The following is a 12,457-nucleotide window of genomic DNA, read 5'->3' as shown; positions in this document are numbered from 1 at the left end:
GACGAGATGTAACTGCGAATTTCTTGCGAAAACAAAGTAGAATTACAAATGTTCCAGCACTTTGTAGACTCTGTTCCGCTAGGGCTTGACAAAATTAAGCTACCTTGAATATATGTAAGAATCTGGTGAATTGCTGCTGGCGATGTTCAACCCAACTTTTGGGTGGACAACATAATCCTCATTTATAGTTGTTCAGACTTGCTTCTCGTGCTGCGTAACTAGTGCATTCCGCTATGTAATGTACAACAAAGTACCAGCAGTAAATTTCACAAAAAAAGGTGTGTTACTGATATTACCAAACGGAGGCAAGCGTATCTGCAGACTTGGTCTCTTGACATTTCACCCGTCGGTAGCCATGGTGTACTCGCCCTTGGGAGGCATTCGGCAGCGGAAGGTCCGGAACATGGGCTCCTTGGGGCACAGCGGCAGCGGCTGGTGATGAACATCTTCAGGTTCGAGCACGGGTGCTGGAGGGGGCGCCGGAGGAAGTCCATATGAAGCCATTCTGACCAAAGTACCGACCTCCGCGGGGCTAATTGTGTAGTAGCTCATATTCTGCTCCATGTCGCTACACGGGCTCCCTGCGATTCATCCACCCAAGAGTTCAGAATATTGGCCAACACTTTGTGAAATTCCTATTTTTAGCACTAAATTTTGCAAGTCATGTCAAATATTTTCACGGCTTTTTAGAATGGGAAGAAAAAATAGGAGAGAATATATGAGGGAGATCCAAGTGGGTGGATAAGGCTGGTGGAGGTTATGCTAAGAAGCTCTTTGGTGTGGCTGCAATCTGAAACAGTTAACAGAACATTTCATTTTCATAGTCTTTTAGTTTGAAAGGGATTTCAAGTTTTTGAATTTTGAAAAATAACAGGATCCATGCAGCCCAAGCTCCATTTGTGGTTTCCCTTTCATCATAGTGTTGATCAATCCACTTACTGAAGTATGCAGCTGCAGTGGCAGGGAAGTCGGTGATAAGCCCGTCAGCGGGTACCGCCCACGTGTCTGTAGCTATCTCCTTCATCGGATCGGCCCAGTAGTCAAACGCAAGGCTCATGAACTCATTTTTGAGAACGCCGACGTACACTTCTATTTTGGCAGCATGCAGCCTATCAACCAAGGCATGAGTGAACCCTGTCAGATAGAAGCCATCGACTTGTACGGCTGAGCTGCGTCTGAGCTTCACCGCGTTCGCCATCTCCGAGATCTCAACCACCGAAGGCTTCGAAATATCGGTGATGTCAAATTCGATCTCGTAGACCCGCTTGAACTTGGGGAACTTCTTGAACGCTGAAAGCACCGGTGGGTCCTCTGACTGTATAAGCACGACCTGTTTGGTCTCCTTGTCGTAGCCAAACTTGGTCAGTGCAGTTGAGACTGCACCTACCACATCAAGACCTCTGGTTGCAAGGTATGCAGCACCCTGCACTCGATCGGTTATACAACACCTCTCTTCAGTTCAACAGAACGGCAACACGAGCGAGCAAATGATATGTCGAAAGTAGGATACCTCTATGCCGATCAGTATACCAGAAATATTGCTGGCTTTCGCATAATCAAGGAATGCGGCCAATGTCATGAATTTGCCAGCGTTCTTCGCAGCAGGATTTCTATCCATGGCTGATTCTGAGAATGGACCGATAAGGTTGGCTGGACAAAAACATGTGTTAGTTCATGCAAATCTGTGGAAGCAAGAAACAAAGAATATATGTTTTTCCCCCCCGCACGTTTTAAGGTTTGGATCTCGTTCCATGAGAGATCAAATGAGAAAATGCCAGATTTGTTCTGTATTTCATCCACATTTGTCATTTTCCCCAAGAAAGTTGTAGCTGCTGTTGTGCTGCCGTTGAGATCTGAAGAGCCCAGGCAGAAGGCGACTCCATCTTTTGACATACGGACCCAGCAATCTATTATGTCCGCACCATCTTTCACCGCTTGTTGGTAGGCAAGGTCCGTGCTGCCTGGGAAGACACCGCTTGCACCATCGTGGGTTATGATCAGTGGCCTGCTTCCATCTGATTGAGTAGATGAATAATCAGTGCGTATTATTGTAGGATGATGATAGTAGGATAACAAAGTGGGCATGTGAAGCAGAACAAAATTGATAGCTCACCTGTAGTTTCATTTCCAATAGAAGCAAGAGCATTGCCCTTGGTATGTGCCAGGCATGCTGTAAACAAATATTATTATCAAGATGTTATAAAGGAATTTAAAAAAAAAAGAGCTAAGTCACATGTGTATGTTGCTATCATGTAAAGAGAAACATTTCCAATTTTCATGGACACCCATTCAGTTTTAGATGGCATGTATGCTTCTTCGTTCTTACCTATGGCTCCTGATGCAGTGGGCGGGTAGTCAGTTAAAAAACCGTCGACTGAGAAGTCTGAATTGTCTATGAAATTCAAGTATTCCGCATTGGGGTCATAGCTGTAGTTGTGACTCATACAGGCATCATCATTGGCAAATCCAGATGCATACACTTCCAGCCCAAGGGCATGTGCATCTTTGACCAAACTGGTAGACGGCTCCAAGTACCCATTCTTATTCATTGGCCAAATATATTGCTTGGGGACAAGAATCCCTGATGCAAAGGCCTTGATGGCTTGCAGGTCTTTCAGAAGTTCTCCATATGTTATCTTGGTCGTAGGCTCAACAAGGTCTTCAGTGAGAAACCGAAAAATTATCTTAGTATTGTTTCTGAGCTTCCCAGCGAGACTTTTCAATAACGCAACTTCTGGCGAGGACACCCAAGTGACAGGAAATTCTTTTGGCATTCCTACTATGTAATCTTCGCTACTTAATCCGTGCTCCCGAAAAAATGAATCATACTAAAGAAAATACGAACTTGTATCAGATAGAGAACATGGAGCGGTACAAAGAGAGCCTTGGTGAATCTGTGAATGTCAGTGAAACCAACTTACCTCCACATTGACCCAAATTTCATGAGGCTTAACAGTTCTAACCACATTGTCAAGTGACATCAAATACGGTCCGCCGTCAAATATTGGACTGCGAGAAGGAGTATTCTGAATCACTGAGGGACGATCAAACCACAGACAGGTCAATATTTCGCAGCAAGTGAAAAGAAAGATGAAAAAAAACATAACCTATATGGAAAACCATGAATGAGTTGCAAAGATTGATTTGAAAAAAGTTCATTCCAAATGATGTCCGTTGTTACAGGGGTGGAAGGCAATTTGCCAAAAAGTTCTTGGCTTGATTTCTCATAGGGTTAAACCCCATGGCTCACTTCCTCGTGTGGATAAATTCTTCTTAAAAGTTTCGGCTAACATTTTTGAGGTTGTTTCTCCCTGTGGTCTTGTAAATAGCCATGTAAATATTCTTTGTGCCTTGTTTTCGTATAGCACCGCAGGTAGTAAATTCACGATGCTTCATATATATAGAATAAACTACTGTATGGGACTCCCCTATGGTCTCATGGTAAAAATATGGAAGAAAATTATGATTTCTCTTTTGCAATTGCTAGCTTCATCATGGAGCACAGTAAAGTACTACTTTAAAAAAGTTACGGTCTGAATTTTCAAGATATACAAAAGTTGTTTTCTGCTTACAGCCAATCTGATGTAGCTCCTCCGATTTGAAGTCCACAGAGAACCATCCTTGAACATCTTGTCCGTTCACTTGGTAAGTCGAGCCCCTGGAAGCGAAGTCCTTCATCCTAGCAATCTCTGTGCTATTGTCAAGTTTCAAGTTGCTTATGCAGAAGCCCACACCATCACTGGAAAATTGCAGGTCGCAGAACAGGACCACGTCAGGCACGCTATAGGCCACTGCGTAGCTGAATGCAATGGCGCTTGAATCGGGAAATAAGCCAGAGAACCCCCCACGAGCAATGACTCGAGGACGGCGACCTATAGGGCAGTACTAGAGAGATTAGCAGCATGGCAGACAGACCAGAATATGCAAGCTGAAAGAACATGTTCAACTTCTTCTAGCACAATAGACACGCTTTACGTGTATTTGAGAGAAAGAAAAATTTGCAAATTCACAACTCAGCAATAAGAGGCGAGATGCTTACCGTTCAGTGTCAACCATTCCCCTGCTGGAGGATCTAAAGCAGCATTGGCTCCATGAAGAAGTAAGAGGATCAAGAACGCAAGAGGATATCTTGCTCCCATTCAGGTTAGAAACGAGCACCCTGTTGCATCACACAAATACCTTTGTGAGCTCCATACAAACATACGTTCACACAGATGCAACATAGATGAATCTCTGGCTTTTCAAGAATCAATTCAGACAATAATCAGAGAGGCACAAATAGTTGGGTACCAACGTCTCACCGAAGCTTTTGGGAAAAATTCAGGCTTCAAACGTAAGCCTAATGGAGCAAGTTTTGAGGAAAGGGATCTATCTCCCAGGCTAGAGGAAGTAAATTGCGGAGAGGAGGCAAGGCATGCATGCAAGGTCTCTAAATCAGACTGTGGAGTGGAGGCAAAAGGGGAGGCCCAAGACAAGGCGAAAAGCTTCTAAAATTAGGAGCCTCCCAATAGACGGATACCATTTGACACGGGTGATGGATGATCTCACTTCGGTGGTGAGTCTCTTCTCCACCTGAACGGTGAGAAAGCTTGCCTTAAAAAGGAAAAATAGACAGAGATAATTTTCTTTCCATACCATTATTTTTTCGGTTTTGCTAATTCTTTGTTACAGTAGTTCTCAGTTTGATTTGATCTGTGCACGATTTCACTTTCTTTTTTGAAGTCCAAGAACAGAAGCTACGTGCATAAATTATTAGGACACAGTGAACATATCTTTTTTTTAGAAACAGAGCTTTTCATACCATTATTACTAGAGAGAAACTTCATCAAAGGATCCTAGATTATATATCCTGGACATATTCAGTGTCTTTTCTGTGCGCTCTTGCTGGATGTGCAGAGCTATTTATAAATCATATCCGCATATGTTCAGATTATAACATGGTGCAGCACATGATTTTTAAGAAACCCAGCGATGAACAGCAAAAACTAGTCACAGAAACATAAAAAGTGAGCACTGGATCTGAGGCATTGACCTTTGTACGCTTCCTCCCATTTCCCAGACAACGGCAAAATCTGACCATTGTACACATATGTTCAGATTATAACATGGTGCGCCCGAGATGGGTCGAGCACGTACAATGGAGGAGAGAAGTAGCAGGAGGATGTAGGATTGCCCCTACGGGAGTAATGGATGGGGAGGCGGGGGCGCCCGCACATAGGAGACCGCTGAGAGGAGCGCCGTGGCACGCGCCATTGCTGGGGATGGTGGCGGATGTGGGGGGCACGGGCGGGAGGGCGGATGCGGAGAGAAACGGGAGGATGCACTGCCATTGGATTCTGGCCGCCGGTAGGCGGGGCGAATGCGGCGGCGAGTGATGCCGGCAGTCGCCGGATTAATTACTGTAAAAAAAATTGGTTGAGTTCTTGCCAAACGTTGATAATCTCAAACCCTAATCCATCAACCATAAGATTAGAATAGAAAATCCATATAGCTATAACATAATAATAATAATAATAATACATTCGACGATGGTTTAATTAATGGCATTAGTTCAACATTACAGCTTTTTTTTGTTCCTTGTTAAACATTATTTACCAAACTTATCTTTCACAAATCTAAAGTTTAGAGTTGGTGATGAGCTCACTCTCCCACCATTCCACCAATACTATACATAATACTGTACTATAGACAGAACCAACGTCCTACAAAGGGTTTGAATAACCAATTTGAATCCACATTGCACCCTCCACCACCCTACCCCTATGAGCACATCTGAGAGACTTGTGTGAAAGAATAGATCTCGCGGGTCTTGAGATTGATTAAGTCACCCTAGACACCTCGCTGTCAACGGGAACATCGCTCACACTGAACAATATTCCGCCTTTATAAGACATCAAGGTGTTAAATCTAGGATTTGAATTCAGGTGGGTTGAGGATGTCACTGCCCTCCTAACCATCCAACCACATGTTGGTTATCAACATTGCGTAACTACAACCATCAACATACTAGTATGTAGGAACAACTATTGTAAAATATATCTAACAAACAGAATGCACTTTTATAATCACTAGCAAGGTGGCCCTCGCATTTGCGAGGGAAATGCTAGAACTTGTCAATTATGGCTCTACAGAAACTTATATTATGAAATTTGAATTAGGATTATTCTATATTCACCACAAATACTATATCAGAAAATACCACTTGTTCCGAAGACATCTTTAACAACTTTTAATTTCTTGGAGATTTTTTGTTGGCATAAGAAATGAATTATCATTGAATATATGTGCCTTTTGTAAGTGGTGATATTAAAAAAAAGTATTACACATATTTTAAGTTACATGTAGAGTATCGGAAATACACTATTGATCTTAGCATATGCCCATTTCCACTTGACAAAACATTTTAGATGTTTTTTTAAAAAATTGACCAAAAATTTCATCCACACATGTCGACATTGTATTTGTGCACATCAATTTTCATGGAAAACCGACATTGTGTCATGTGTAAAAATGATAAAGAAATGTCTCAGTAAGAGCTTTTTTTTAGAATCATATTTTACCTTTTTTATGCACGACACAAACAATATCGATTTTTTGCGAAGCAACTTTGCGAGAACATAGAAACTTGAGATGTACATGATAAATTTTGAAACGATTTTTTTTTGATATTTTAAAATGTGTTTAAGCTCATTTAAAAAAACGGGAGCATCTACTCATGGGTGCAAAAACTTCATGTCGATATCCAATGTTTTGAGTAGTCATTTAAAAGAGGGACCACGCTAAATCCGTGAAAACAATATTATTTACTTATAAACCGGAATAACCAATTTCCGGCGATGTACGGTAAATATCGGTTGAGAAGACAGCATTGAATTTAACATCACTTTAAACACTTAGTAAGTTAAAATTTATTTGAAATCTTTGAAAAATTTATAAGTGTATATATACTTTTGTCCGTAGATAAAGTTGATAAAGATATTTTGAGATAGAGAGAGTATAATATTCATTATTATTATTCGTGTTTCAGGTTTAACCAAAACTTTCAAGTTCAAATATTGTCACGTAGTGACCACTACATTTTGGATGGATGTGTAATTCTTCATGAAGTTTTGCATGAGTTGAAAACCTCTCACTCTGAAGGAATTTGGCTGAAGTTGGACTTTGAAAAAGCTTATGATAGAGTTGGCCTTTCTTGGCAGAGGTAATGATATCCTATTCTTCATGTTCTGGCACATCCTACTACTTTGCTAGCACCACGTTCAATCTAGCTAGCATAGGAAGTTTTCTTAACAGGCACAGGTAATGTCCTTTTGAAGATATGACCTAACACTATTGGTTTGTTTCGCTTGGTTATGCTCCTATTTCTTAGCGGGTGTAGTGGCATCGTGTGGAGACATAACTTGTCATGGTTAATCAGTTTCACGACCAATGAATTTTCGGTTAGCTTCCTCTAGATTTTTACTCATGACATGTTACTCTTTTTGCTCCCTTCGTTTGTACAGGCTAGCGTTTTACTTAAGAATTTTGTCTTTAATCTCAGCCACTAATTATAAATCTAACTGTTTGAATTATGATGTTGTGGATTAACGTGGTATTTCTATGTTACCATTAAAATTACAGATCTAACAGCTAAAATATTTTTGACGGTCCATAATATGTTTGGAATTGGAATTGGAACTGGCTACAGAGGAAACCGAAGCCCTAACTCCCCATTCTTTCTATCTTACATCGCCATCGAGCCCTGGCTGTAGAGTCACTGGTTTCTAATCGCAATGGATTTCAGTTTTCTTTGGCTGAATTTATTTTGCATCGTATTAATACCACATGACAGTCTCACATGATTAGATTAGATATGAAGAATGTTAGAATCACTTCTTTTTGAAGCAAAACTAAGTAGTCAGAAATAAAAACAAAATAAAAAATAAAAAAGGTATGTCGACAGCCACCCTTGGCATACCCTATATGTCGAGGGCCTCTAACGTGGCTGTAGGCACACCTATGCATCCGTCGGTGGCTGGAACTGCAGGCCACGGGGTAGGAGTATATGCTGACATCTATGCTTTTGCCGATGGGCAGCCTCGACATAATGGCATGTATGTCGACGGTCATATTTTATCGATGGTATGTGCCAGAAAACCCCCAACATATATGTTGATGGCCAGGTTTTGTCGGCGACTATTTTGGAGCACTTGGCATGTGCGATTGTATGCCGACGGCCTCTATATATATATCATGCCACATGTCTATGGTTTAAATAAAGCTTGAATCCAATTTTTGTAGCCTCATAAACAGGATATTGATTGCAAACAGAGCTTGGCTGCGGTGGTTAGGTCCCTTGTGGTGGAACCAGCCCACCCAGGTGTTTGCATTTACCTGGATTTATTTTAGGATTTAACCGGCGCTATGCTTTCAGCGGTAGGTGACGTGCCCGTCAACAGCGAGGCGCCAGTGGTGACTTCGTCAACCTCAAGATATGCCGGCTCAGTTTCTCGGAGGTGCTCATAGGGGTAGGGTGTGCGTGCGTGCGTTCATAGGGGTGTTTGTACGTGCGTGTTTGTGAGCGTCTGCGTTGTACCGCGTTCTAAAAAAAAACTAGATATTGATAGGATCATTTTTTTAGAAATTCCCGCCGTAGAGATATTAGTTATGTATATTTTAGCTCCTCTACGTTTCCGATTAGTATCCATACATTTTTATCTCTAAATTATAGCCATTAATTTAGTTAATTAAATATTATCCTAAAGCCAATTTTTTTCTTCCATATTCAATAAAGGTTATGTGATGATACTTACAGAAAAGCTAATGATAATTTTTCTTCTATGTAAAGTACACGTGGGTTTTGTTTTGGGAGAACAGGTGATGGATGTACATGTACACAATGTCTATATAATAAATGCTTGTTACGTGAAATCTGACTACACCTTTTATTTTCCTTTCCCAGGGAAGATGATGACACGTGACATATCTCGTATGTGTTACGTAAAATCTTTAAATCTCATCCGTTAAAATTATAAATCTAGCGGTTAAAATAATTCTGATGATGTGCAGTGCCTCTATTTTAAACACCCATATTTTGTTTTTAGTATATAATAGACACCTAGGAATAATAGTTTGTGAAAAAAAATTATGCTCTCATAGAAACCAATTTCATTTTGCCGGAACCATACGGCAACCAGGGTCGAAGAAGGAACGGGGTATGGGCTACAATGATCCGCACGTGTTCAATCTAGCAATGCTGGCTAAACAAGCATGGCGCATGCTGAATGATCCTCTTCTCTTTGTTCTAGAGTTTTTAAGGCGAAATATTTCCCAAATACGAATATCCTTAATGAGAAAGAAAAAAGCCGGAATGTCGTGAGTATCCTAAAAGAAATTGATGTGCTTCACCGGGGTGTCATCAAGAGAGTTGGCGATGGCTCGTCCATCCAGCTATGGTAAGACACGTGGCTACCAAGCAATCGGTCCCGAGCTCCAATAACCCCAAGAGGTCACACTCTTATTGAGGATGCTTCAGAAATCATGGACCCAATCTTAGGTGGATGGAACAAATAACTCGTAGAAGCAATTTTTTGGAAGTAGGATGTGGAGTTGGTACTTGCATTACCACTTAAAGAAGATATGGAGGATACATATATGGGCATGGTTTGCCGATTTGCGAGGGAGGTTCTTAGTAGAAAACTGCTTACAAATTATGTAGAAATTTAAACCATGCGAGCAAAGGGAAGATCGGGTCAAGTAATAATCAGGAGACCTTCAATTTGTTAGCGATCTGGAAATCTCCTTGCCCAATGAAAGTGCAACAATTTAAATGGCATATTACACACAATAATGTTCATGTTAATCTTGCTCGTCGTGGGATTGACCGATTGAAATAGATGCAATACACCCAGTTTGTAAAAGATTAGATGAAGATGGGAGGTCACTTGTTTCTGAAATGCAAGCCGATGAAGAAGCTATGGCGAGATCTGAAACTAGAGGACCTGCGTACCGGGTGGGTTGCACTTACAGATCCAAAAGATTTCATCTAAGTTGTGCTGCAATGTGAACCAAGCATCTCACTCATGTGGAATGGTGAACCACTCGAAAGAAGCTAAATGTAGAGGGTAAATCCTACAAGCATGAGCAGGTGGCTGATCAAGTTCGCAAGTCAGCTGCTGAATTCAGAAATTTTTTCATGTACATACAGACTAATAGAGTCGAGACTACTCAGAGCTGGCAACCTCCTCCTACTGACACACAAAAGATCAATATTGATGGAAGTTTGTCTGCTAAAAGAATCTAGATGTTGATCCAAAAAAAAGCTATAAACGTTTATGGCGATGGAATTATTAGTACCTGCACTGTACGTTATTGGAGCTCTAGCTAAGAATAAATTTTCTTGGGTGATTCAGATCGACTTTGAGCTTCACATGCAAGCATGTTGATGGCCCGGCTCCATCGTAAGTTTTATTGACCATGCAGCATACTGCTGTAATCTACCGTGCGTCCTGCAGGCTGCATCCATAGCATACTCCCCATCCTACCAATCCTTGTAGCATCTCTGATTCATGTCCGTCCTCCCCTAATCTGATCTAGAGGTAGGTACACTCCATTCTTCAATTCACTAGTTTTATATCGTTATGGGAGCACAGTGCTTTCAATTTGCTTGTTCCTCTCTGTAAACGGTGGGCTCTGCTATGCTCTCTTGATTCTGCGGTAAATTAGCAACTAGCTACTAGATAGGCAGATGACCATGCTACCGTAGACCTAGCACCGGGGATGATCACGTACGGGTATCTTCTTTACTCCCGGTCTCGCCCGATCTGTGGACTGTGGTTCTATTCCATTCATCTTTATCTCGGTACGGTGCTCAACGTTTGGCCGTAGCTTGCGCGTGCATCTTCCTCCCTCCCTCCACCAGCCTCCATGGCTCCATATACAAGTACCACACTAGTCTCTCCATCAAGTGGCATCTCGACTCGACACCATTCTCCTCTCCACCTCCACTGCGCGCGCGCGCACATACTCTTTCTCTTAGCCAGTTATCTGCGCGTACCGATCGGCAGCCATGGCTCCTCGCATCGCCGTGCGCGCTGTGGCTGTTGCGCTGGTCGTGGCCGTCGCGGCCTGCTGCCAGCTTCTGTGCGCCGACGGCGGCAGCGTCGATGGCGTCGTGACTCTGCTGGAGAGCTGCGACGGGACGGCGACGCTGGGGCAGTGCTGGGCGGGCGACGAGCTGGCCAGGAAGCCGACCAGCAAGTACATCAGCTACGCCGCGCTGCGGGCCGACCAGATCCCGTGCAACAAGCGCGGGCAGTCCTACTACAACGACTGCGGCTCCCAGGGGAAGGCGGTGAACCCCTACACCCGAGGCTGCTCCGCCATCACCCGATGCGCACGAAACATGAACTGACCCATCCATCCATCGGCCATGGATAACTGCACGCTCACATTCATATCGGTGTGGAAAGTGGACCGATGCGCATCGACTGGACGACTCCCATCTCCAGCGTAATTAACTAGTACTCCTAGTATTCCCTCCGTCCCAGTTCGCAATGCAAAGTTTTCAAATATCTAGTTTGAAGTTCGTCGTTCATTGGAATTGTACTTTATGTGCGCGCGTATGCTTATGCGTTCAGTAATTTCGCTGGCTAAATCTGTGTCTGCGTGACTACATTGTTTTTTCCTGTGAGAAACTGTGTCTGTGCCTCTATGTGTGACGGATGTATGTAGTAGCGAAATAATGTAAAAGCAAGTGCCTCTGTTGGTGATTAGTCGAATTTTGGAATTTGGACAACACCGGACGAATTTGGTCTCTAATTTCAAAAAAGAAAAGCAGCATAACCAATGGTGTGGCAGTTGGTCGCGCACAGCTCTTGCAGCTAACAGTCACTAAACAAAGGAGGATAGGTCAAGAAAAAAAAAGGAAAAAATGGCAAGACATGGAAAACATAGCAACCGGAAAATCCTAGTCCAATGAATGACGAAAAGAAAAGCCTGCCATCAGCAGTCGTAGCCCCCAACCCTAGCCTTCCGCACCCAGCCTCCCAACCCTCCCGCCGCCGCCGCCGGCAGCGCCGCCGGGGCAAAGATCTCGGGGCGTGGCGACGGCGGGGGCCTTCCCTCGTGACGCGTCGGGAACGGCGGCCAAGGAGTCTCTCACGCGGCGGCGGCCCTTCCGCCTCCCGGGGCGGCGGAGGTCGGACAAGGATGGAGGGGCGGCGGCGGTCCTCCCGGGGACGATCCAGCTGCGGGCTGCGGCCTCCCCGCCTCCCATCGGCGGCATGCCGGCGGTGGTGGCTGGTGGAGGCGGACAGCGCCTTTTCCTCCGCCTCTCGCCGGTGAGGGGCGATGATCTTGGGCTTCTCCCGCGATACGAGGACGCTCGGGGCAGCAGCCTTGGGTTCGACGGTGGAGGTGACCCTCTTCTTCGCCGGAGAGGATCGGCCTGCGGTTGGTGGTGGTGGATCTTTTGATC

The 12,457-nt window shown here is 43.7% G+C and overlaps 1 protein-coding gene across 1 annotated transcript; it reads right to left on the bottom strand.

Moving 5' to 3' along the window:
* Positions 1–21: 21 nt before the first annotated feature.
* On the bottom strand, positions 22–5,162 carry LOC124707250 (glycerophosphodiester phosphodiesterase GDPDL7-like). Its single transcript, XM_047238916.1, has 10 exons — positions 5,033–5,162; positions 4,040–4,159; positions 3,573–3,872; positions 2,922–3,034; positions 2,327–2,828; positions 2,114–2,170; positions 1,728–2,015; positions 1,511–1,650; positions 940–1,423; positions 22–581 (listed from the first exon to the last, which is right to left on the bottom strand). Exons 2-10 carry the CDS (start codon positions 4,137–4,139, stop codon positions 340–342), a joined length of 2,226 nt encoding a protein of 741 aa, XP_047094872.1. The 5' UTR covers positions 4,140–4,159; positions 5,033–5,162; the 3' UTR covers positions 22–339.
* Positions 5,163–12,457: the final 7,295 nt, after the last annotated feature.

Source organism: Lolium rigidum, chromosome 4 (genome assembly GCF_022539505.1).
Source record: "Lolium rigidum isolate FL_2022 chromosome 4, APGP_CSIRO_Lrig_0.1, whole genome shotgun sequence".
Lineage (NCBI taxonomy): Eukaryota > Viridiplantae > Streptophyta > Magnoliopsida > Poales > Poaceae > Lolium > Lolium rigidum.
Note: the sequence above shows the minus strand (reverse complement) of the source record. Positions and strands in the feature narration are given on the sequence as shown.